At 36.3% G+C, this 26,999-nt stretch overlaps 1 protein-coding gene across 6 annotated transcripts in view; it reads right to left on the reverse strand.

The window, feature by feature from the left end:
• EPM2A (EPM2A glucan phosphatase, laforin) overlaps positions 1-26,999 on the reverse strand; it is a 291,921-nt gene that overhangs the window by 140,980 nt on the left and 123,942 nt on the right. For 4 of the 6 annotated variants that reach the window (XR_004806485.2, XR_004806484.2, XR_007412544.1 and 1 more), the window contains exon 5: positions 9,555-9,724. Coding sequence is in view for 1 of the 6 variants with exons in the window: in XM_035701098.2 (XP_035556991.1) it covers positions 24,730-24,738 (9 nt within the window). In the remaining 5 variants the exon portion in view is untranslated. Of the gene's footprint in view, positions 1-9,554; positions 9,725-22,811; positions 24,739-26,999 lie in introns of those variants that run through there. The other 2 variants (XR_004806487.2, XM_035701098.2) reach the window with 2 other exon arrangements.

The raw sequence follows: 26,999 nt of genomic DNA on the forward strand, positions 1-26,999 counted from the left end.
TAATGGAGCATAATTCTCACTTTACCCAAGTCTTTTATCATTCCCAAGAGAAGGAAAAAACACACCATGCACAAGAATTTGGGTTAAAGGAATGCTTGATGAGGTATAAAATGTAACAAAATATCTAAAACTTTAAAGAGTATGCCATTTTCTTAAATAAATCCATCCTATTCTCTATAATTCAAATTATCAAGAGATTTGGAAATGAAAATTTAATGTTGGTGAAACCTCATAAACAAAACCTCTGAGTTAAATATAAGTTATATATGCACAAATCAGAGAGTAATTTGTTTGGAAAATCACTTACATACTTAGCTGCCATTCACTCTGCTTCAAAATGTATTAAGGGAATGCTTATCAATTGCTGACAATGAACACCAAAGACCTCAGGATAAGTTTCTCTAATAAACCATAATGCATTACATAGACAACTACAATGCCTTAATAATGTGTCTTCATTGCCAAATACAGGATTTGTAGACCTCAGTGAGTATAGTATTGACATGTTTATCTTCTGGGAAAAAAATATATAATCTCAGTTTAACATTCTTTCATATTAGAAAAAAAAACTAATAAAAACCATGAGTGCTATAGTGAAATAAATTAATTTTACTTTAAAGTCCTATTGATTCTCCTAAGAATAAGAATGGACAAATCGTACAATTCATGAATTAATTCCTTAGAGAACAGAATTAAAATTCCTCATGTGGAACATGCTTACCTTGGATAATTGAGTTATTTTTGAGAAATGCCCTTCAGGAAACTTTATCCCAGTTTCATTAGTAATCCCAAAGTTAATTCAGAAGTGATTCAAATTTGGGCAAAGTATTAAGAAAAACTTTAATGTGTAAAAATCATAGTAATCTGCATTCATTGTTATAAGTTGTTTTTCCCTTGGTATCATAAATGTATACAAACATTCTCACTTTGTTGATAAAAAAATCATTACCAATAAGTCATTCATTCACTAAATATTTTTGAGCACTCACCATATGCCAAAAATACTGCAAGATGTTAAATATTAAAAGATAACTAAAATATAGTGTACAACTTAAGTTTTATACTCTATAAACTTACACTTCTAGTATCAGAGGGAAACATTCAGATAAAGACTCGGGAACAATATATTGTGACAAATGGATGTATCAGGACCATCAGGATACAGAATACAGTGTTGTACTGTAAGAAATAACCCAAGTTTCTGGAATACGTAGGCAATCTGGAGGTGGTTTACAAAAGCGGCTACCACTGTGAGAGGGTGTTTGAATTAGAGCTACCTGGAAGCAGCTGTTGGTGAGGAAAGTATAATCTAAGGTGGAACTGGACAGAGCATTTCACTATCTCACTCTCACATATGTGCTGACCTCCATAAAATAATAAGTACTTCATTCACAGAATCCAACATTTTTCTTGAGAAGTGGAAGCTGAGTATCATTGCTGGGGAGAATAGGCAGGTGTCCAGAGGGCAGCAAAGCAGAATACCTACAGCAGCAACAGGACAGGGGGACTTTGTAAGAGATGTTTTTAATGGGGCTTTGTTTTGGGGCATGATGTGCAGCATGTGACTGTCATCCTTTTCAGTGCCTCCATTAATCTTAAGTAGAGACTACAAAACTAAGAAAAAGAGAAGAATGATGATGAATGGTGAGTGCAATTGGATTTCATGTGAAAACCAGGCAAGGGTCTGAGTTTCATGTACTGATTGATGTTAGGCCAAAAGAGGATCAGCTTGAATTAATGGGAAGACTACTAAGATCTAGATTGTTCATGCGGTGCATGGTCACTGTACCATTTAAATTTTAAAAAGAAATAAATGAGACAGAAGCAAAATAAAATTTAGGAAAAATAATCCCAACATCCAATTTCAGTTCTGACATATAAAGAGCTGGGAAATTGTCAATGCCATCCTTAAGAGAAAACACTAAACAAACTGAAAATCAATTACCTCCATCAGAGAATTAAGGTCATAGGGCAAACTCTAATGCTAAAATCTGGAGAGACAGGAGAATACAGAAACAACAGTCAACATCTGAGTACCCAGAGCAGAAGTTGCTGGAGCCATGCACTGTTGGTACAAAAAATTGATGATTTTGACAGACCATTGGAGTCTCAGTGTGAATTAGAATGTGAATAAGAAACTCCTGGGGGCTACTGTCTTTGAGAAAGTTAAGACTTCTGTAGGTCTCACAAAGTTCGTACCTTGAAAAGCCAAGACAGATTCCCAGTATGTCCCTGGTGGAAGGAAGGGAGAATAATCATATTGAAATATGGCCGGAATGTTCTCCGTAAGAAAGGGAAAAGACTGTATCAGAGCCTTATTCACCTGGCGAAGGGCAAGACCCTTTTTCTAGCCTCCTCTCACCCCTCTGTTTCACCTAGGTAGAGGGAAAGAGCTCAACATGAGTAAAGGCACAGCCCAAGGACACAGGCCCACTAAAAGACAGAGATTTAATCTTAAAATTATAAAACACTTCCTCTCACTCACACCAAAACACCATGTCAAAACAGGGCTTCAATATAAGAATAGTGGATGACAGCCCAAAGAGCTATAAGGCACAGACTACTTTAGGAGGAGTCCTTAGAGAACCAGTAAAGACAAAGGAGAGACCAGAACAAGGACATCAGAGAAACTGGAAGCCACTGGCACCTACAACAAACATTAAACACATCCTGTCTCCTAGCCAGATTAACAATATGGAGGGTCAAACCAGTGGCCACTTACCTCAGTTCTTACTATCCGATACATCATGTCATGCTTAAAAAATAAAATATAATAATAATAATAATAATAATAATAATAATAATAATAATACAAGGCATACTAAAAGAAAATAAAGAATACAGTCTAAAGATTCCAAACCAGCATCAAAACTAGACTCAGATATGACACAGTTCTTCAAAGATCAAAGTATTTAAAATCGCTATGATTAATATGTTAAGGAACCTAATAGAAAACAGAAAACATGCAAAAACAAATAGGCAATGTAGCACTGAGAGCTACATTAGAAACTCTAAACATCAAAAAGAAATGCTGGAAATAAAAAATATTGTAACAGAAATAAAGAATGTTTTTGATGGGCTCATTAGTAGACTGGACACACTGAGGAAAGAGAACTAGAAGATGTTTGGATAGAAATCAGTGAGCTAGAAGATGTTTGGATAGAAACTTCTAAACTGAAATGCAAAGAAGGAAAAAAAATGAAGAAAAAAAGGATATCCAAGAACTATAGTAAATTTCAAAAGGCATAAAATGCACATATTTGGAATACAACATTAAGGAAAAAAGGTAGGATGGAAATATTCTGTAATAAATATTGGAAGTATTAAAGAAAGTCAGAGACATCTAACAGGTTAAACGTCAAAATACAGAGGCATATCATTTTCAAACTGTAAAAAGTCAAAGACCAACTACTAAAAGAAGTGCAGGGAAAAAGAATAATTTATCTGTAGAGGAAGAAGATTAAGAATTATAGCAGATGTGTCATCACAAACCGTGCAAGTCAAAAAAAAAAAAAACAGAAAACAGAAAAAGAATGCAGTGAAATATTTAAGGTGCCGAAAGAAAAATGCACCATTCTAGAACTCTGCATGCAGCAAAATTATCTTTAAAAAGTGAAAGAGAAATAATGTCTCAGACAAACAGAAACAAAATTCATCAGCAGCAGACGGCTCTGCAAGAAATATTAAAAGAAGTTCTTCAGGGTGAAGGAAAATATCGGTCAGAAATTCAGATCTATTAAAGAACAGAAAACAGGAACACATTAAGGTAAAATAAAATATTTATTAAAATGATTTAAAAAATAATTCATTGTTTCAAGTAATAATAGTAACAATGTATCAGATGATTATAGCACATGGAAAAGTGAAATGAACATCATAAGAGACTGGAAGGAAGAATTGGGAATACTGTTAGGAGGTACATGCACTGCACCCAGAGTGGTACAGTGGGATTTGCAGATGGATTTAGATTAGATAAAAAATGCGTATTTTGAACTCTATGGCAACCACAAAAAAGTTTTTGAAAAGAAGCCTAAATGGTATGCTAAGAGAGGAGATAAAATGGACCATGAAAAAAAGCCTAATTAAAACAGAGAAAGCACAAAAAGGTGGTGAAAAGAAAAACAAAGCACAAGCACAACAAATAGCAAATAGTAACAAACATAACAGACGTTAATCCAGCCACATTGATAATCACTTTATTTATTTATTTATTTTGATAATCACTTTAAATGCAAAAGGTCTGAATATACTAATTGAAAGAAAGGAATTGTCAAAGTGGATGAAAATAAGACTGAGCTATAGTTGTCTACAGATAACTCATTTGAAATATCAAAACTCAGGCAGATTAAAGCAAGAGGCTAGAGAAAGACATGCCATGCTAGCAATAACCTAATCTAGAGTAGCTATATTCATTTAAGACATGGTGAACTTCACAACAAGGAAAATTATCAGCAATGAAAAGGGACATTACATAGTAACAAAGGAGTCTAATTCTTCAAACAGGCATAGCAATCATTAATTTGTTCGTGCCTAACAACATAGCATCAACACATGATAGCCTAAAACTGATGGAACTGCAAGGAGAAATAGACAAAGCAGTTCAATGTACTTTTTTCAGTAATTGATCAAGCAGGCAGAAAGTCAGTAAGGATTTCGTTGACCTGAAGAGCACCATCCATCAACTTGTTCCAGTTGGCATTTATAAAACCCCCATCAACAGCAGAGTACACATTCTTCTCAAGATCCCATGGAACATGCACCAACTTAGACCACATTCTAGACCATAAAATGCACATTATCAAATTTTCCAAAAAATAGAAATTATGCAAACTATATTCTCAAACTACAATGGAATTAAACTAGAAATTAACAACAGAAAGAAAGCTGGAAATATCCAAAAATTTGGAGATTAAATAACTCACTTCTAAATAGCACATGGGTCAAAGTGACAGTTTCAAGACAAATTAATAACTATTTTAACCTAAACATATCAAAATTTGTGGAAGCAGCACAAGCAGTGCTTAGAGGGAAATTTGTAGCATCATTAAATGTATACATTATAAAGGGAAAATATCTAAATATCTAATCTCATCTAAATTTAATAAATTATAGTAAAATTAATAACCTAAATTTCCTTCTTAGAAAATAGAGACAGAAGAACAATTTAAGCCTAAAGCAATCAGAAGAAAATAATAAAAACTGGAGCAGGAATCAATGAAATGAAAACAGAAAAACAACAGATAATAAAACCAAAGCTGTTTCTTTGAAAAGATCAATAAAATTAAAAAGGAAGGGGCAGAGAAGACAGGAGGATATAAATTACCAATGTGAGAAAGAAAAGGTGGGTTCCTATTGCTGATCTTGTGGATATTAAAAAGATAAGAAAGAAAGAAATCCTAAAAAACAATTCTGTATCTACAAGTTTGATAACTTAGATAAAATGGACCAATTTCTTAAAAGATCTGAACTACCAAAGCGTACACAAAGAGAAATATAATTCTGAATATATTTATTGGTATGTAGCTATTAATATATGTATTAAAGGAACTAAATCAATAATTAATAATCTTCAAAAAAGGAAAGTACAATACCCAGATAGTTTCACTGGTGGATTCTTTTTTTTTTTTTTCTTTTTTAATTTACTTATTTGACAAAGAGAGAGAGAGAGAAAGAGAGCACAAGCAGAGGGAGCGGGAGAGGGAGAAGTAGGCTCCCCACTGAGCAGGGAACCCAATGCAGGGCTCAATCCTGGGATGTACTAAGGATCATGACTTGAGCTGAAGCCAACTGCTTAACCAACCGAGCTACACAAGCATCCCATCACTGGTGGATTCTATCAAATTTTAGATAAGAACTAATATTAATTCTCCATAATTCCTTCTAGCAAATAAAAACAGAGGCAACACTAACTCAAACTATGATGCCTATATCACTGCAAATACCAAAACCAGATGGATATCATGAGAGGAAAAGTATAGGTCATCTCTGCACATGAACATACATGAAAATTGTTTAATAAAATATTAGCCAGTTAAATCCTAAAATATATAGAAATTATGCACTATGATCAAGTTGGGTCAACATCTTTGTACATACATTTTTGTGTACTTTTTCAATTATTTCCTTAGGATAAATTCCTAGAAATAGAATTGCTAGATTGGAGGGTGTGTACAATTTGAAGAATTTTGATAAATGGCTTAAAATTACCTACACAAGAGTTGATTTTATTTCTACCACAAGAATCTAAGACAGCTATCGGAGCCATTGATATACCATGTCTGGTGACTTTGTGTAGTTTCCATTTGTGTTTTTCTCCAACTTTTTTTCATAGTGATTTATATATTAAGGATGTATTAGAATTTTTCATATTTTGTAACTGATTTTTCCTGGTTTGTCATTTGCCTTTTAGTGCCATTTTTGTTGCTTCCATCTTGCCATTGGAAGTTATATTTTTAATACATACACAATTAAAAATCTGAATATTTAATTCATGGTATATTCTGGAATAATAATCCCTGTCCCTCACCAACTTTAGTTTTTAAATTTACTGTATTCAGTTATAAATTTGGGGGTATTTTTTGTATTTTATTTCATTCTTTGATATGCCTATCTTCTCTGACATCAGAACCATCTTGCTTCAGTTATGGAAATTGCATATTACAACTTTAATATTTCTTCATTCTTTTAGATTAAGTATAAATTTATTTAATAAGTTCTCAGAATAAAAAGTTTCATATGGATCTTTTATTTTTTAAAAAAATATCATTAGAAATGAGCCAGTTTTCTTTTTTTTTTTCAAGTTTATTTGCTTTAGTAATTTGCACACCCAATGTGGGGCTCAAACTCACAATCCCAAGATCGAGATCCCATACTCTTTAAGTACACACTCTTTTCACAGATTGTGTCTCTTCATTTGTTCAAATATACAAAGATGTAATACGTGTACCATAGGTTTTTAATTTCACATTTTTGTTGCTTTTTAAAATAAAAATATTTAAATTGGGGGGTTTCAGTCACTTATTCTAGGTAGAGGACAAAAATATTTTTTTTGCATATGGATTTTGAAACCAGCCATATTTCAATCCATTCATTTCCAGATAATTGTTTTTAGTTAGGCGATTATATCATTGCAAATAATGATTTTTGGTTTTGTTTGCAAAAGTTTTTATACCCCCCTTCTCTTCCTTTTGGTTTATCTTTAGCTCCTTGAGTAGCATGTCCAGAATAGCGCAGTAATAAGAATTATCTGCACCCCTGTCTGCATCTCGATTTTAACGTAAAAGCCCACTGATGAATAATCATGCTGGCCAGTGGGATCTGGCCTCTCAGAACACAGTGTGATAAAACCAGGCATTAATAACAAAATGTTAGCCCAAAATAATAATAGAGGAAACTTAACTGTTCCAAACAACAACTTCCTTAAAACTCAAGGAAGTATCCTTATACTGCTAGTGTTCTAAAACACCATATCAGTAATGTATGTTGTAATTCATCAAATGTATTTACTAATGTTTACTGAGATTAACAAATAATTTTTATCCTTTGGTAAAATATATTAATAGATTTCCTGGTGAAACATTCCTACATGGTTGGTAATTTATTAGTGCTTTTTTATAGTGCTGAATAAAATTTGCTGATATTTCATTTAGAATTTGACTATTTGCAAATAAAAATAGTCAAATAAATAAATTGGTCTTCAGGATTTGCATGTGTATACTCATAACTTCCATTTTCATATTATTATTATATGGGAAACTTTCCATTCTTTTTATAAAATAGTTCCAGTGATGTAGAAATATTTATTCCTTGAAGATTCTTAGAACTTCTGTGTAATATAAACTTTGTATTTTTCTAAAAGTGTGTGTTTGGTTTTCTGAAGATAAGTTTTTAATAACATATTTCTTCTTTTCAAGATTCCTTTTTCCTCATTATTTTTTATAATTTCAGTTCTGCTGGGAAAATTATGTTTCATTAAAATTTTTAAATATATTTTTATAATATGGCATTGTGTTCCCATTTTTTAAAAAATGTCCTTTTGATCTGGGAATGCCTGAGTGATTCAGTAGGTTAAGCATCTGCCTTCTGCTCAGGTCATGATCCTAGCCAGGGTCCTGAGATCAAATCCTGCATTGGGCTCCCTGCTCCATGAGGAGCCTTTTCTCACTCTGATTCCCTCTCTCTACCTCATGAATAAATAAATAAATAAAATCTTTTAAAAATATATTCTTTTAATCTGTAGTTGTACCACTTATTTTCCATATAATACATTTGTATTTTCCTGATGTTTTTTGTTGATTAATATTGTCAGAGGCTTCTTAAGTCTTTTGACCTTTTCAAAGAGCTAGGTCTTATATATCAAGTCTACTTTTTTTCTTCTAATTCATTCATTTCTGTTTAAATCTTAACTATCTTTTCTTTATTTTGTTTTTTAATTTTTTCAAGTTTTTTAAGTGAATGTTTCCACTTATTATATATTTCTTATAATGAAATTATTTTAGCACTACAGATTCTCTTCTGAGTACACCTTTCTCTACATCCCACATGTTCTATAATTTCTATACTTAGTCTTTATCTTTATTGAAGAAACATAATAGCTCTCAGCTGCAAGTAGTGCCATTTTTCCTTCAGAAGGCTTTAGGGAAAATGTAGGAGTATTTAGATTAGTCACAAGTTCCAGGAGGGGCTACTGGCATTGTATATCCAAAGATTAGGTGTGCCAAATGTCCTACAATGCATAGGATGCTCCCCAGAAGAAAAGCACTGACTGCCCAAAACCCAATAATGACCCTATTTGGAAACATTACAACATGTTCAGTATATAGCATAGACAAAAATATTCTCCTACATCCCCAACCCCACTCCCACTACCCAGGAACAATCACTTTCTATAGCTTTTGCTATTTATTTTGGGATTTGCTCCACATCTCTAAAAAATATACATTTGATGCATATTGTTAACTATGTTAGACTTCCTACTAATTATCCTGTTAGATTAAAATCTCTTAGGTTTCCTGTTCCTCTTTTCCCATGTTCTCAATATTGTTATATCACAGGTTTTATAGTATATATATTGAATACTTTTATTATAACTATGTAGATATTTTCTCTACTTTTGATTATATTAATTCCTCTTCTAGTGCTTCTTCTAATTCTTCCTGGAATTACAAAATATCTCTCTTTTATTTCATTTATTTTCATTTCTTTAAATCTATGGATGGCTTCCTATACCTTCCACAATCATATAAAAATATCACTCAATATACTTTTCTACACCGTCATACTGACAAGGTAATAGCTCCATTTTTTTAAGATTTTTTTTTTTTTTTTTTTATGATAGACATAGAGAGAGAGAGAGAGGCAGAGACATAGGCAGAAGGGACAAGCAGGCTTCAAGCAGGGAGCCTGAGGCAGGGACTTGATCCCGGGACTCCAGGATCGTGCCCTGGGCCAAAGGCAGGCGCTAAACTTACCCTGAGCCGCTGAGCCACCCAGGGATCCCCAATGGTTCCATTTTTTAACTAGAGATACTTTCACTCTTCCAAGAACTCTCTTACCTTCTGACTATCACATGAATTGGATTCTTTCCAAGCCTTCAACAGAATTGTCATTCCTCTTTACTTTCTTCTATGCTGTATCCTGTTCGTTGGATCTTAGGTCTTCCTCAATCTTGGTTTATTCACTTGTTTTGACAGGAAAACATTCTTCATTAGGTTCTGAAGAAGTGCTGAACAGGAAATAAATTTTTAAAGACTTTATATGTCTGGAAATATCTTACTCTGCACTTCTATTGATTGATAATTTGGCTAGGCATAGAATTGTTTTCCTAATGGGAAGACTGCTTCTTTGTTTTCTATCATCCAATATTTATTTTGAGCCACTCAAATTCTTTGTATCTGACTTCTTTACTTTTAATTTTAGGTAGCTTTTAGGGTCTTCTGATATTCTAAAATATCATGATTAAATGTCTTGATATGACTTTTCTAATTACTTCTAAACATTCAGGAATAAAGTTTACTGAATATTATTGTGCTGAATATTCAGTGAACTTTTTCTTTTTTTTTTATTTTTTTATTTATGATAGTTACTCAGAGAGAGAGAGAGAGAGGCAGAGACACAGGCAGAGGGAGAAGCAGGCTCCATGCACCGGGAGCCCGACGTGGGATTCGATCCCGGGTCTCCAGGATCACGCCCCTGGGCCAAAGGCAGGCGCCAAACCGCTGCGCCACCCAGGGATCCCATTCAGTGAACTTTTTCAATCTGAAAATTTATGTCCCTCACTTTTGAATGATTTTCTTTACTATGTCTTTGACAATTTCCTCCCCAATGCTTTATCTATATTCCCTTTCTGAAATTTCTACTACTTAAACACTGTTCTTCTGGCCTTTATTCTCTTATTTTGTTTTAAACAAAACTTTATTTATTTATTTGAGAGAGAGCAGGAGCTGGTGGAGAATAGAGGACAAGGGACAAGCATAGTTTATCTCTGCATAGCAGGGAGCCCAACATGGGGCTCAAGCCCAGGACCCTGGGATCATGACCTGAGCTGAGGAAGACACTTAACCAAATGAGCCATCGAGGTGTCCCAGTTTTCTATATTATCTGTACCCATTTGTGTATATTCTGATATCTTTCTTACATATATGGGAAGAGTTCCTATGTACGTGGTAATCCTTAGCTTTTCTTACATATTTAAGAGTGAAACATTAAAAATCTCATTAGACTCTGCCTTATACATATGATCATAGTTCTTTGTAACTAGACTCCATTCTAGGCCATTCTATGGTAACTTTCTTTTTAATGAGTCACTTAAATGTCTATAGCAAACTGCGTCTGTCATCTGTAAACATGATATAGCCCTCAATGTATATAAATTTCCTTTTATTTTCTTCAACAAAGTATTATAATTTTCCTTATAAATTACATACATATTCTTTTAGTAGAATATCGAAGTAAATAATGTTTTTTTTCTATATGTTACAAAAGTTATATTTTACCTTATAAATTATATTTCCTGTTTTTTTTCTTTTTTGTATATTTTTTATTGGATTTTGATTTGCCAACATATAGTATAACACCCAGTGTTCATCCCATCAAGTGCCCCTCTCAGTGCTCATCACCCAGTCACCCCATCCCCCCCTCACATCCCTTTCCACCACTCCTCGTTCGTTTCTGAGAGTTAGGAGTCTCTCATGTTCTGTCACCCTCTCTGATGTTTCCCACTTATTTTCTCTCCTTTCCTCTACAATCCCTTTCACTATGTTTTATGTTCCCCAAATGAATGAAACCATATGATGTTTGTCCTTCTCCCATTGACTTACTTCACTCAGCATAATAACCTCCAGTTCCATCCACATTGAAGCAAATGGTGGGTATTTGTCGTTTCTAATGGCTGAGTAATATTCCATTGTATACATATATCACAGCTTCTTTATCCATTCGTCTGTCCATGGACACCGACGCTCCTTCCACGAAGTTTGGCTGTTGTGGACATTGCTTCCATAAACATTGGGATGCAGGTGTCTCTGTTTTACACTGCATCTGTATCTTTGGGGTAATCTCCAGCAGTGCAATTACTGGGTCATAAGGCAGTTGTATTTTTAACTTTCCAATTTTTTGAGGGATGGCTTGTATTGCAATGTATTTCCCCCTCAGGACTGCTTTTGCTGTCCTTTGCTTTGAGGAACCTCCACACAGTTTTCCAGAGTGGCTGCACCAGTTCACATTCCCACTAACTGTACAGAAGGTATCCCCTTCTCCACATCCTCTCCTGTCTTGTTAATTTTCACCATTCTCACTGGTGTGAGGTAGTATCTCATTGTGGTTTTTTTGATTTGTATTCCCCTGATGGCAAGTGATGCGGAGCATTTTCTCATGTGCTTGTTGGCCATGTCTATGTCTTCCTTGGTGAAATATCTGTTCATGTCTTTTGCCCATTTCAGGATTGGATTGTTTCTTTGCTGTTGAGTTTAATAAGTTCTTTATAGATCTTGGTAACTAGCCCTTTATCTGGTATGTCATTTGCAAATATCTTCTCCCATTCTGTAGGTTGTCTTTTAGTTTTGTTGACTGTTTCTTTTACTGTGCAGAAGCTTTTTATCTTGATGAAGACCCAGTAGTTCATTTTTGCTTTTGTTTCCCTTGCCTTCATAGATGTATCTTGCAAGAAGTTGCTATGGCCAAATTCAAAAAAGGGTGTTGCCTGTGTTCTCCTCTAGGATTTTGATGGAATCTTGTCTCACATTTAGATCTTTCATCCATTTTGAGTTTATCTTTGTGTATGAATGATGTAAGAGAATGGTCTAGCTTCATTCTTCTGCACATGGCTGTCCAATTTCCCAACACCATTTACTGAAGAGACTGTCCTTTTTCCAGTAGGTAGTCTTTCCTCCTTTGTCAAATATTAGTTGACCATAGAGTTGAGGGCCCATTTCTGGGTTCTCTATTCTGTTCCATTGATCTATATGTCTGTTTTCGTGCCAGTACCATACTGTCTTGATGATCACAGCTTTGTAGTATAACATGAAATCTGGCATTGTGATGCCCCCGGCTCTAGTTTTCTTTTTCAATATTCCCCTGGCTAATAGAGGTCTTTTCTGATACCACACAAATCTTAAGATGATTTGTTCCAACTCTCTGAAGAAAGTCCATGGCATTTTGATAGGGATTGCATTGAATGTGTAAATTGCCCTGGGTAGCATAGACATTTTCACAATATTAATTCTTCCAATCCATGAGCATGGATTATTTTTCCATCTCTTCGTGTCTTCCTTAATTTCTTTCAGAATTGCTCTGTACTTTTTAGGGTAGAGATCCTTTACCTCTTTGGTTAGGTTTATTCCTAGGTCTCTTATGCTTTTGGGTGCAATTATAAGAGAAATTGATTCCTTAATTTCTCTTTCTTCAGACTCATTGTTAGTGTATAGAAATACCTCTGATTTCTGGGCATTGATTTTGTATCCTGCCACATGGATGAATTGCTGTATAGGTTCTAACAATCTTGGGGTGGAGTCTTTTGGGTTTTCTAGGTACAGTATTATGTCATCTGTGAAGAGGGAGAGTTTGACTTCTTCTTTGCCAATTTGAATGCCTTTTATTTCTTTTGGTTGCCTGATTGCTGAGGCTAGGATTTCTACTATGTTGAATAGCAGTGGTGAGAGTGGACATCCCTGTCATGTTCCTGATCTTAGGGGAAAGGCTCCCAGTATTTCCCAATTGAGAATGATATTTTCTGTGGGCTTTTCATAGATGACTTTTAAGATGCTGAGGAATGTTCCCTCTATACACTTTGAAATGTTTTGATCAGGAATGAATGCTGTATTTTGTCGAATGCTTTCTCTGCATCTAATGAGAGGATCATATGGGTCTTGTTTTTTCTCTTGTTGATATGATCTATCACATTGATTGCTTTACAAGTGTTGAACCAGCCTTGCATCCCGGGGATAAATCCCACTTGGTCATGGTGAATAATCTTAATGTACTGTTCGACCCTATTGGCTAGTAGCTTGTTGAGAATTTTTGCCTCTGTCTTCATCAGGGATATTGGCCTATAATTCTCCTTTTTGGTGGGGTCTTTGTCTGTTCTTGGAATTAAGGTGATGCTGGCCTCATAGAACGAGTTTGGAAGTATTCCATCTCTTTCTGTCTTTCTGAACAGCTTTAGTAGAATAGGTATGGTTTCTTCTTTAAACGTTTGATAGAATTCCCCTGGGAAGCCATCTGGCCCTGGACTTTTGTGTCTTGGGAGATTTTTGATGACTGCTCCAATTTCTTCCCTGGTTATTGGCCTGTTCAGGTTTTCTATTTCTTCCTGTTCCAGTTTTGGTAGTTTGTGGTTTTCCAGAAATGTGTCCATTTCTTCTAGATTGCCTAATTTATTGGTATATAGCTGCTCATAATAAGTTTTAAAGTCATTTGTATTTCCTTGGTATTTGTTGTGATCTCTCCTTTTTCATTCATGATTTTATTAATTTGAGTCTTTTTTTCTTTTTAATAAGGCTGGCTAATAGTTTATCTTATTAATTCTTTCCAAGAACCAACTCCTGGTTTTGTTGATCTGTTCTACAGTTCCTCTGGTCTCTATTTCATTGAGTTCTGCTTGAATCGTTATTAACTCTTCTACTTGGTGTAGGTTTTATTTGCTGTTCTTTCTCCAGTTCCTTTAGGTGTGAGGTTAGCTTGTGTATTTGAGTTTTTTCCAATTTTTTGAGGGATGGCTTGTATTGCAATGTATTTCCCCCTCAGGACTGCTTTTGCTGTATCCCAAAGATTTTGAACGGTTGTATCTTCATTCTCATTAGTTTCTATGAATCTTTTTAATACTTTAATTTCCTGATTGACCCATTCATCTTTTAGCAGGATGCTCTTAAACCTCCATGTGTTTGAGTTTCTCCAACATTTCTTCTTGTGACTGAGTTCTAGTTTCAAAGCATTATGGTCTGAAAATATGCAGGGGACAATCTGAATCTTTTGGTATCTGTTGAGACCTGATTTGTCACCCAGTATGTGGTCTATTCTGGAGAAAGTTCCATGTGAAGTTGAGAAGAATGTGTATTCAGTTGCATTCAGATGCAAAGTTCTGTTTAGATCTGTGAAATCCATCTGGTCCAGTGTACCATTTAAAGCTCTTGTTTCTTTGGTGATGTTGTGCTTAGAATGTCTGTCATTTGCAGAAAGTGCTGTGTTGAAGTCTCCTCCTATTAGCGTATTATTGTCTAATATCTCTTTAGTTTGGTTATTAATTGATATACTTGGCAGCTCCCATATTCGGGGCATAAATATTCATGATTGTTAGGTCTTCTTGTTGGATAGACCCTTTAAGTATGATACAGTATCCCTCTTCATCTCTTACTACAGTCTTTGGTATAAACTTTTAATTTATATGGTATGATGATTGCTACCCCAGCTTTCTTTTGAGGACCATTTGAATGCTAAACGGTTCTCCAACCTTTCATTTTCAGGCTGGAGGTGTCCTTATGTCTAAAATGAGTCTCTTGTAGATAGCAAATGGGTCTTGCTTTTTTATCCAGTCTGAAACCCTGCATCTTTTGATGAGATCATTTAGCCTATTCATATTCATAGTTACTATTGAAAGATATGAATTTAGGATCATCGCATTACCTATTCAGTCCCTGTTTTTTTGTTTTGTTTTGTTTTGTTTTGTTTTGATTATTTCTTTGGCCTTCCTCTTTCTTTTACAGAGTCCTCCTTAATATTTCTTACAAAGCTGGTTTGGTTGTCACATATTCTTTCAGTTTCTGCCTATCTTGGAAGCTCTTTATCTCTCCTTCTGTTCTGAATGAGAGCCTTGCTGGATATAGTATTCTTGGCTGCAGGTTCTTCTCATTTAGGACCCTGAATATATCCTGCCAGACCTATCTGGCCTACCAGGTCTCTGTGGAGAGGTCTGTTGTTAATCTAATACTTCTCTCCATATAAGTTAGGGATCAGTTCTCTTTCTGCTTTAAGGATTTTTCTCTTTATCTTTGGAATTTGCAAGTTTCACTATTAAATGTCAAGGTATTGAATGGTTTTTACTGATTTTGGGGTGGGGGGGCACTCTTTATCTCCTGGATCTGAATGCCTGTTTCCCTCCCCAAATCATGGAAGTTCTCAGCTATGATTTGTTCAAATATGCTTCCAGGCCCTCTGTCCTTCTTGGCACTCTCTGGAACCCCAATTATACATAGATTCTTTATTCTGAGCCTATCATTTATTTTCCTTAACCTTTCCTCATGGTCTTTTAATTGTTTTTCTCTTTTTTCCTCAGCTTCCTACCTTGCTATCAACTTGTCTTCTATGTCACTCAGTCTTTCTTCTACCTCATTAACCCTCATCATTAGGACTTCCAGTTTGGATTGCATCTCCTTTAACTGATTTTTTATTTCAGCCTGATTAGATCTAAATTCTGCAGTCATGAAGTCTCTTGATTCCTTTATGCTTTTTTTCCAGAGCCACCAGTAGCTTATAATTGTGCTTTTGAAATGGCTTTCTGACACTGACTTGTAATCCAAATTCTGTAAATCTGTGACAGAGAGTACTGTTTCTGATTCTTTTTTTGTGGTGAGTTCTTTGTAGTCATTTTGCTCAGTGCAGAATGGCTGTATGAGCAGGCTGAGTCGAGAATATCAACCACAACCTAAGTAAATTTCATCCTAGATGATTCTGATGAGGTCAGAGACCAGAAATTGAAAACAAAGATCAGACCGAAATAAAACAAAAGGACCACTAAAGTGAAAAACACATTTGATAACAAAGTAGGAAAACATAAATGGCCAAGAATCCTAAAGAAGAAGAGGAAAAAAGAAAAAAAGAAAAAAAAGGGGGAGGGACTGGGAGGTGGTGGTGGTGACAAAGTTGTAGTGGAGGGAGAATGTAGTCTACCTGAGGAGTTGTAGAGGGTGATCCTCTTGGTTCTGAGTATATTAAGTTTTGTATGTTAGAAGATGCTTAGTCCCAAATTTATATAAACCAGAAATACTTGTAGAAGGCCCCAACATTGACCACCAAAACACAAATTAGATAAAAGGGGGGGGGGCAGAATGAGAATGAAGAGAGAAATCTCACAGAATGAACTAGCTCGGTGTTCCACTTGGTTCTAGGTGCACACTGGTCACGTTTTAGAAGGTATTACCTTCTGCCATTATTGTACAAAATGAGGCAGAGAAAACAAAAAACACAAAACAAGACAAAACAAAAAACAACTCTTGTATATCTCTCAAAATTAAGTTGAGTATGTTGAAAGGAATCTAGAAGTGGAAACTATATCTAGGACCTGTAATTGTAGAAATATGAAAGTCAAAAGGGAAGAATCTTGGGCAGCCCGGGTTGCTCAGCGGTTTAGCACCATCCTTCCGCCCAGGGCGTGATCCTGGAGACCTGGGATCAAGTCCCACGTCGGGCTCCCTGCATGGAGCCTGCTTCTCCCTCTGCCTGTGTCTCTGCCTCTCTCTGTATTTCTCATGAATAAATAATTTTTTTTAAAGGAAGAATCTTAAAAATGAAGAGGTGGTAAAATATTGTAGCTTAAGGTGGGAAAAGAGAAAAAAATTGGAAATTTACAGTCTGATATAAAAACGAGTTGTACTGGCAAAAGGAAGAAAAAAAATAGAGGGGTACCCTCTGGTTCTATATACTGCAAATCCTTCAACTTCCCCTGGAGCTTTCCAGCGCTGCTCAGTCAAGAACTTGCTCTTCCCCTGTCCTTCCAGCTGGTCTTCTGGGGGAGGGGCCTGCTGTGCTGACTCTCAGGTGTGTGCACCTGGGGGAGTCGCCCAGCCCCCTGCCAGGTGCACCGCTCAGTGGTAGCTGTTGACCCAGTGAGGCCCCTGTTACCTGGGGCCCTGCCCCTCCCAGTCACAGGGTGACACCAGGAGGAATAACCCCACTGGCGGCAGCCAGGTCCCCAGCCCTGGAGTCGTCTCCCACAGTAACTACTGCAGTTTCCCAGTCCACACTGGCCTGGATGCTCCCGGGGGCGCTGACCTGCCCAGCTCGGGTCCTGCAGACCTCTGGCGGCAGGAGCGTCCTCACTGTCCTGTGCCCTCCCAACCTTTACCTCTCCCGGAGGGAGCACAGGATCCTGAACTGTGTCCCCCAGCGCCTTGGGCTCCAGGCTTGTGTTGCTGGAATCGCGCTCCCTGGCCACGCAGCCCCCTCCTCCTGGAGCCACTGCCTGAGCTGCTCCCGAGGCCCTGCCGAGTGCTCCAGCCCTTTAGGGAGCTCGGTCTGCACGGTGTGGCGCGCTCTCCCCCAGGGCACACCTCCTCTGTTAGTGACCCCGGGAATCTGGGGGCTCCACTGCCCCTCCTGTGGTTCTCCCCGAGTTTCCTGTTAAGCACCTCTCCGTCCGGGAAGAATCCATGCCGATTTTTAAAGTTCCTGCTACTCCGGGGCTGGGCTCTCCTGTCCTGGAGCCTCTGGCCCCCTCCTTAGCCCGGCTCCTCGGGGCCCCTCCCCAACTTGATTCTTTTTTATTTTTATTTTTTTCTGCCTTCCTATCTAACTTGTTAGAAGCCAAAACCCTTCTCTGTAGCATTCCAGCTGTTCTCTCTTTAAATCTTAGGTCGAATTCGTAGGTTTTCAGGATGGTTTGAAAGTTATCTAGGTAAGTTGGTGGGGCCAGGACCCTATTCCTCTGCCACCTTGCCCTCCCATCTAAATTATATTTTCTAATTGATTATTCCTGAAATATCGAAGTGCTATCAACTTTCATTTGTGGATTTTACAATTGACAACCTTGCTAAACTTTTAATTGTTCTAAGTTTTTGTATATTCTATTCTATTTTTAGCCATCACATCATCTGAGAAAAACGTTATTTCCTTATTTTCTTTCTTACACTTGTTATTTCCATTTTTATCTCATACATTGGCTGTAATAATCATTGTCTATATTTATTGTTTTATGAAGTAGATTTGAGATAAACTCGATTTTTATCCTTTTCTACACAATTTTCTCTTGTTTTGTACATTTTATAAGATATGTGTTTTATTCTCTTATTCAGGAATAAGGCAAGCTGTGCTCTACTTGGAGTTTTTCACTTAACAGTAATCAACAAAATTCACTTAGTTCTGTGAAACTGAATAAAGGAAATCTCACTTAAAATGGAGTTGGGCAAACTGAATTTAACTAACATATAAAATAAAATAAAACAGAGTTGCAAAGCCAGAAGGGAGAGCTTTCACAGGGTACCACTCCCAGCCTTTCCACAGAAGGCATACCTTTCATTCCCACCTGGAAGAAGCTTACTTTACTACTCTAGCAGGAAGAAGGAAGATTTTCTCCTTGCCTGGCAACAGAGCCCAGTCGCTGACAGACTGAGCTCAGCCAATGAAAAGCCACTACACTTCAAACTCCCAGTTTATTCCAATGAACTTTTTGTTATAACAGCCCTTCCCTCACTCCCTCATTCCTCTGCAAAAGAGCATTCTTCTCCTTTGTTCTCTGAATCTACCTATGACTTTGGTTGTAGCTCGCTTGTCCCATACTGCAATTCCTTTTCTATTCCAAAATATAGCCATTTTGCTGATAAAATAATTAGCTGTTTTCCCCTTAAGGTCAGCAGCTCTGGTGTGTGTGCAGACACCTATAGTGTTCCTGTAGTGTTACAGTACAGTGTTACACCTACAGTTACATACAGTGAACAGATTGATAGCAAGAAGGTAGGTCATGTGGCCAGATCTCAATCCACTGAAGTTTCTAACAAAACCCCTCTATCATCTCTGCCTAGTTCTGTTATTTCTGACTACAGAAAACTGGTATTCCTTACATGCAATGATAACAGTCTTCTTTATGGCCACCTCCTACTCCATTCCCCAATCTCCCAATCCCACCCTTACTGTTAGAGCACTTCCCTCTCAACATATACTTGTTACACTGTGACTTATAGTACGAAAAATATATATGTGGTCTTTATCTGTGGTTCCTGGCTCATAGCTCCTAGAACCCTTGCCATTTCCTACATAAGGGCCAAAGTGACATCTTTTATTATCATATTTAGTTTTCTTCCCTATTCCTAAAATAGCACCTGAGTGATATAAAACTGAATCTCTTGTTATTCATAACAAGCTCCTTTCAAAAACTTCTGAGTCTATGTCAATGAAACAACTTTTGGAAAGCTCACAGGATGAAGACTGGTTGTAAAGAGAACCAGCTTGGGCTTAAAAGGTTGGAACTTTCAGCACCCCCTCCTCCTCTAGGGAGGGGACAGGGTCTGGAGGTTGAATCAGTCACCAAGGGCCAATGATTTAATCAATTACGTCTATGTGATGAAGCCTCCATAAAAACTTAAAGGACAGAGCTTGGAGAGCTCTGAGATTGGTGGACACATGGAGGTACTGGGAGAGGGGCATACCTGCAGAGAGCATGGAAGTTCTGTGTCTTTCCCACATATTATGCCCTTTACATCTCTTCTATTCAGTTGTCCCTGGGTTAAATCTTTTTATAATAAACTAGTATTCTAGTAAGTAAAACGTTGCTCTCAGTTCTGTGACCTGCTCTAGTAAGATAGTTAAACCCAAGGAGGGGTTGTGGGAACTTTCAATTTAGAGTCAGGTTGTCAGAAGCACTGGTGACTGCCTGGACTTGGGATTGGCTTTTGGGGGGTGGGAAGTTTTGTGGGAAAGAGCCCTTAAACTGTGGGATCTCATGGTATCTCCAAGTAAATAGTGTCAGAGTTGAGTTAAATTGTAGGTCACCCAGCAGGTGTCACAAAATTGCTTTGTATTGAGAGGGTGGAATCACACATTTGGTGATCAGAGGTATAAGAAGCAAAGCAGTATTATAGCAGAGTATGGAGATTAGAAGAGACATACAAGAAGAGAAGTTTTCCTTATTTTTCAGATTTCCCCCTGGGTTTTGCAATATCCACTTGATTTGTAGGTAACTGGCAATGAAAGTTTCTTAAAGGGTGCATTTCAGTCATCAACTTATTTCTTTTATTGTTTCTCTTTTCCAAATCCACCCTTCATTGTCTGTTTGTGATACTAGAATAGTTTTCCCTGGTCAGTTGGCTTGATGTTAAGCTTGGTCAGTAGAGGGTGCTGGAAGGACATTGAAGGAGAAAAGGATTTTCTGATGCCTGGTTATGCTCTTTTCACTTTGTTCCCATAGCAATCTGCAGCACAGGACACCCTACGGGCAGCTTCCGCTGGCACCCTAGAGGGCAATATCCCAGCAGATGGCTTCTCAATGAGTTCTTCAGCAGGGCACCTTCTCATGGATGGCTTCCCATATACTAGAGGACAGAGTTCTGACAGCACTTCTGCAAGGTCTTCACCATCCAGCAGGTCATGGTTGTGGTGTCTCCAGTGAAGTCTGAATCTCATGTTGTCGCAGGAGAGAGGAAGATAGGATCTTCCAATTTCGTTTCTTCCTTGGATGCTCCACCTCAGTCTTAGCAGCCCATGTCTGCTCTTATTCCTCCATTCTTATGTTTTCTTTACTCCTTAGTAGGTAAACTTCTGTAATAGTTAATACTTCTTTATATTAAACTTCCCTTGTTTATATTACTGTGTGACATTTCGGTCTCCTGATTGGACTCTAATATAGGATGTGGTATAGCCTTCTTGATATCACTTTACCTATACTGACTACAGCTCTCAGAATTTACCTGTTTTTATTTAACTTAATGTAATTTAGTTTAATTTAATTTGGTGCATTGATAAGTATATTTGAAACATTATCAAGTTACACTAGCAAGGGTCAACTTTACTTTTGGTTTGACATCAATGACAACCAGGTCATCTGCTTACAGTATTACAGATCTGATCATCGGAAGGATTTTCCACAGACTACCTCTGACTCTGTACTTTTCACATCTTGTTTTCCTCCATTTCTCACAAATGTGTGGAGTTGGCCCCTCGAAGCCACATTCATATTATGATATGACCTCTGGCCCTGTATCTTCATATTACAATGCCAGGTAAGTTAGCACAGCGAGCAAGAGGAGTATTTCAGGAAGCCATTTCTATATCAGGATGGTTATCAATAGTTTAACTTTGCTGAGAAGTGGCTGTAAATGACACAAACATATCCCATTAAATGCAAGTTAAATACCCTAAATCAATTTCCTCTTAGATGAGTCTCATAAATTCCTGGAGCAGCTTCAAAATCATCTGACACAAGAGGAGGGGAAGTAGGAGCAGAAAAAAGTCTTAACTTGATGAGACTGAAATTGCTTACTTTTCCAAATTTTACCATACATACATAAAAAAAACCAAATGACTGAGACATCCTGGGTCCAAAGACAAAGCAACAGAAGCATTCATGCCGGCATCCATGCCCTGTGTTGTCAAGATTCTCTGTGGTCTCTGTGGCCACAGAGGAAATAGCCACTGAAGTCACCTCCACTGGTGCAACGGGGTCTCATTTCTGGCTGTGACTTTCCCAAGCCTGTGAAGCTACAAATACTCCATAGTGTATGCTTTTGCTGCACAAACTATCTAGAAAATAAACTATTATTTCCATTTTTTTTCAAAACTTTTTCTTTAAAACCTGACCGCTGAAGTCAGTGAGCCTGACCCTTCAACGTGTATTGTGCCATTGACTGGATGGGAGTGAAATCTTTCCCAAATCTCCAGTCCAGTCAGATTCTTTTGCTGTGTGCCCTCCTAGAACTGCAGTTAAGGCACTATTTTAGTTTTTATTATACATTTTTATGTGATTAATTCATTGGCATCTCTCCCTCCCAAAGACAGAATACTGAGATCAGGGATTATGTCCATTTTAGTTCATAAGTGCTTAACACTTGACATTTAGTAAGTGCCCAATAAATGTTCATTCAAGAAAAATAAAAGCACTTATCAAATGAATCAATTCTTCCTGTTTTATCTGTTTATCCGATACTTGCCATTATTACCATATTTAACACATTCTATTGATATTCTCTATTAGCATGTCTGCCCACACTACTTGATTATAAGCTCCTAGAAGTTTGACATTATTTCTCAGTTATTTAGAAATCCCTGGTATGTAATAAACATTTACTCAACTGATTTGTGCCCTGAACAGAGAATTAGTATATCTACCAAGTATCTCATGTGGATTATGTAGCTTCTTTTCCTTTTTTTTTTTTTAACCTGTAGATGGAAGAAATTATTCTAGAAATGATCTCCTAGGTTCCCTTCTAGCTTAAAAGCTAAGAGCTATGTGATTCTAAATACAAAATACATTTTCATATCCCAAACCACTAACAGGATCTTAAGTAATTTAAATGGAGGGGAAAAGGCCTTCAGGGTAAATTTGAAGATGTGGGGAGAATTTTCATTAAAATATATACGATGGAAATTTGTTGATTGATTTTTACCCAACAGAATTATAAACAATAAAATGTTTATTCACAAAAGCCAAATTGGATAACCATAAAGAGTTTATGGTCTTTAGGGGCATTGCAGAAAAATCTCTAAAATGTGTATACATTTTTAAAAACTTAACATTTTAGGAAATAAAATAGTTTGTACTTCTTGGGAATTTGAGAAATGTTATTACGCGTGCTGGGTAATATTACCGTATACAAAGATTTGAAAGTTTCCTTTAGGAATTTACTATCATTATCAAGAAAAATATATTAGACATTTGGGCACATTGAACAATTTACGATAATTCTCTTTTAACAAACTTGATTTCTGTAAAGAAAAAAACATGTATATTTAAATAATTCAGTTTTAGCTTCACCTTGCTCTTTTTTTTTAAAGATTTTATGTATTTATTCATATGAGACACAGAGAGAGAGGCAGAGACATAGTCAGAGGGAGAAGCATGCTCCGTGTAAGGAGCCTGATGTGGGACTTGATTCTGGATCCCAGGGTCACTCCCTGAGACGAAGGCAGATGCTCAACCACTGAGCCACCCAGGCGTCTCTCATCTTGCTCTTGACAAATGTAAATTTTATATTGACTCTACAAAAAGCTACTGTTAGAAAATCTAACCCAGGCACAGAAGAATATCTGGAAATACTCTATTCAACATGAAATGTTTTTCCCATGAAGAAAATTTTCCCCATTTAGTTTTATTACAATCTTCAAAATATATAAAGAACACTAATTTACAAAAAAAAAAAAATGCACAGTATTTAGTGTCATTTGCTCCAGAGCCTGAGAATAATTTCCATAAATCAAATAGTTCACTAAGATCCTTCAAAGAAACAGAAAAGGAAGACAATTTGAGAAAAATAGGTAAATGAGAATAGATGCTTTATTTCTCATTTTCTCCCGCAAAATACATCAACAATATTACTTTCTTTTAAAAATAAAATAAAGTATTTTATCTCCATTCCTTCCATCTTCTCCTTTCAAATAATCATGAGAGTCTTAAATATAAGTAGTAGATGGTGTGCTAAAAGATCTAAGTTTGAAAAACTCTAGTAAGGATCACTGGCCTCCAGAGGTCACCTTGACCATCACAATGTCAGATATTTCACTACTTAGGATTCCTTCTTCAGGGATTTCTGCAGTGGAAGCAGGTTTCATTTTGGTGTCTAATTTTGGGGACAGCATTAAATATATTCAACTCTTATTATTTAATCATGTTGCATCTAGAACTTAGACTACAGTCACAGCCCAACCTTGAAAGTAAGTCCCAAGCAGGAAGGAACATCCAATACCTTGGGGAGAGGCCTATAACTGAGGAGGACAGGCAGAGGAATCAGAGTGAGGCACTCTGACATTCATATGGCCTATTGTCACCACAGGGGGTAGGGGAAGGAAAGGAAGGAATTAAGAAAAGTAACATGCCTAAAGAGACAGCAAGAAGACAGTAAAAGTTAAATACACAACTTTGCCAGGACAGATTATAAGTTTCATGGTTGACTTTTCAGAGAAAAATTGGTCCTGAAAACCAAAAAGTGGCTTTAACTGCCAACCTGCCTCTTATTTTTTAAGAAAAAGACTGCTCAGAATTTCCAACAACAACAATAATTATTTAACAATTACAATTGAAACTACATGCTATACTTGGTAAGTAAAATACCCCTTGATTTAGCATGTTTTCATTTGAGTATTTAAAGGATTTTTTTTTTCTGTTCCTTATCCTTTATAGAAACAATAAAAAAAACATACTCTGAACAGTTTGAACACCAGCCCTCACTTTGATATCACTCACACCTGGTACCTGGTCCTACCGTGATGTGTGTACCTCAGAAACTGTTCCACTAGCTTTTCCTCTTCTCTGAAACAAAGTGGTAAACAGGAATTCTTCATCTTGAAGTTCAACCACACAGAAAGGAAGGGGTATGATTATGCTGACTGCAAATAACAAAAAGGAATACTTATGTGACTCAGAGGAAGACCAACATTGCTGTCATTCAAGAAAACTTATATTCAGGGGCACCTGGGTGGCTCAGTTGGTTAAGCAACTGACTCTTGATATTTCAGCTCAGGTCATGATCTTAGGATCACCAGATTGAGCCCCTCTAGTCAGGCTCCAAGCTGGTTGTGAAGCCTGTTTAGGATTTTCTCTCCCGGTCCCGCTCCACTCCTCCCTCCCCGCCCACACACAGGCACACTCCCTTTCTCACATTAAAAAAAAAAAAAAAAAAAAAAAAAACCATTCAGAATATTCTCAGGCAGAGAAAAGACACATTGTTTATAATGCTACTTTCCAGATATAAATGGGGTGGGGTTTTTGGCATCCAATTTCCAATATTCTTTTAACATTTAAGTCCATTAAAATTAAAAAGACTAAAACTTAAAATTTTAAAAATCTATAGTCAAAAAGAAACATTGTCAAATCACTATGTTGTACACCTGAAACTAGTGTGATATGTACCAAATATACTTCAATTTAAAAAAAAGAAACAAAATAAAACAAAAAAATCTGCTTTCAAAGGAAGAAATAACAAAAAGTGACACATCAGGGTTGCCTGGGTGGCTTAGTCAGTAAAGCAAGTCTTGATCTCAGCTTGACCTCAGGGTCATGAGTTTAAGGCCCACCTTGGGCTCTACACTGGGTATGGAGCCTACTTAAAAAGAAAAATTAAATTAAATTTTAAAAACTTTAAAAAAAAAGTGATACATCAAAAAATGGCACATTTAACCAGGTTAGGGATAAATTGTGAAAAAAAAAAAAGGAAACTCATTGCACTTTGGATTTATTGATAAAGAAGCCATATGTAATCCTATCTATTCATCTTACAGTTTTTTATCCTATTACAGGATACTTCTCAAACCTGGTGATTAGCTATGGAAATTTGTTTCTGCCAACTGATAATCTCTTTACCAACAATCTAGATTCTTATTCAGTTTCACTTCCAACAAAAAGAAAACTAAGAAAATGAAAACTAAATCCAGAAATAAATTCAGAAAATTTTGACTCCACATGAAAAGAAATCAATTGTTTATGGTGTTTGCATCCCCTATTCAGCTATTTTAATTCGTTGCATGAATGTCTGTAGGCAGCACATGTATATAATTTAATCTGGCATATTTTAACTGTGTAATTTATTGAATTTCTTAGGCATCATCATTCTTTTTCCCCACTTGTATTTTGTATATAGAAAAATAACCTCAACACCCTGGTATAAATTTTAAAATGTATGTTTTTAAATGCATGTATTTACATTTTATATTAATTTTTCACATTTAAATATTTATATATTGTATTACAATTTCATGTGGAAAACATTTCTAAATTACTAACCAAAATCTATTTGATCAATGCCAAGACAGAAATATTTGCTTCATAGTTTTTTATTAAATATTTTAAATGAAAAAAAAAAGAAAAAAATATTTTAAATGCTATTTTTCTATTTTAAAAGCCATGGATATAGTTTGGGTTGCTTTCGATATAGATTTAAAAAATAAATCAGCTATAAGGCAACATGGCATAACACTGGAGAGTAGGGATTATGGTATCAGACAGCAGGATGTTGATTCTGCTTCAAACACAAACTGTGTGACCTTACAAAAAGTATTAACCTCTCTGTATCTCAGTCTCCTCATCAGCAAATGAGAGCAATCATAGTACCTCCATCAAAGAATTGTTATGAAATCCAATTCATTTTAAACTATTACTGGTACTATTGTGTTCAGCACCAAAGTGATATCTTGATATCGCTTTTATCATCATCTCAAAGAATCAGATGTATACTTATAGCACATGTTTGGCTAGATGCTATGTACATAAATTCATTGATTGAGCCCTCTCAAAGTTTGCAAACGCAAATGTGTACACACAGCCTGCAAAAGAGCAGCTTATATATAACTCTGTGATACCCAAATAAGAACATCACCTATGGGTGTGCTATACTGACATCAGAAACAAGACAAAAGTTAAAACAGAAAAAAAAAGTGATTGCTGAGATAATAAAGTTACTGGAGAATCCTGTATTCCACAAGACAAAGTGTAAGTCTTCTCTGGTTAATCTAGAAAGGTTCATGGAAGAGCAAGGATTGTGACAGTTTAATGATAGGAGAGACACAACTGGGTGGATTTTTTTTTATTTATTTATGTATTCATGAGAGATACAGAGAGAGAGAGAGAGAGAGGCAGAGGCAGAGGGAGAAGC

Source organism: Canis lupus, chromosome 1 (genome assembly GCF_003254725.2).
Source record: "Canis lupus dingo isolate Sandy chromosome 1, ASM325472v2, whole genome shotgun sequence".
NCBI classification, from domain to species: domain Eukaryota; kingdom Metazoa; phylum Chordata; class Mammalia; order Carnivora; family Canidae; genus Canis; species Canis lupus.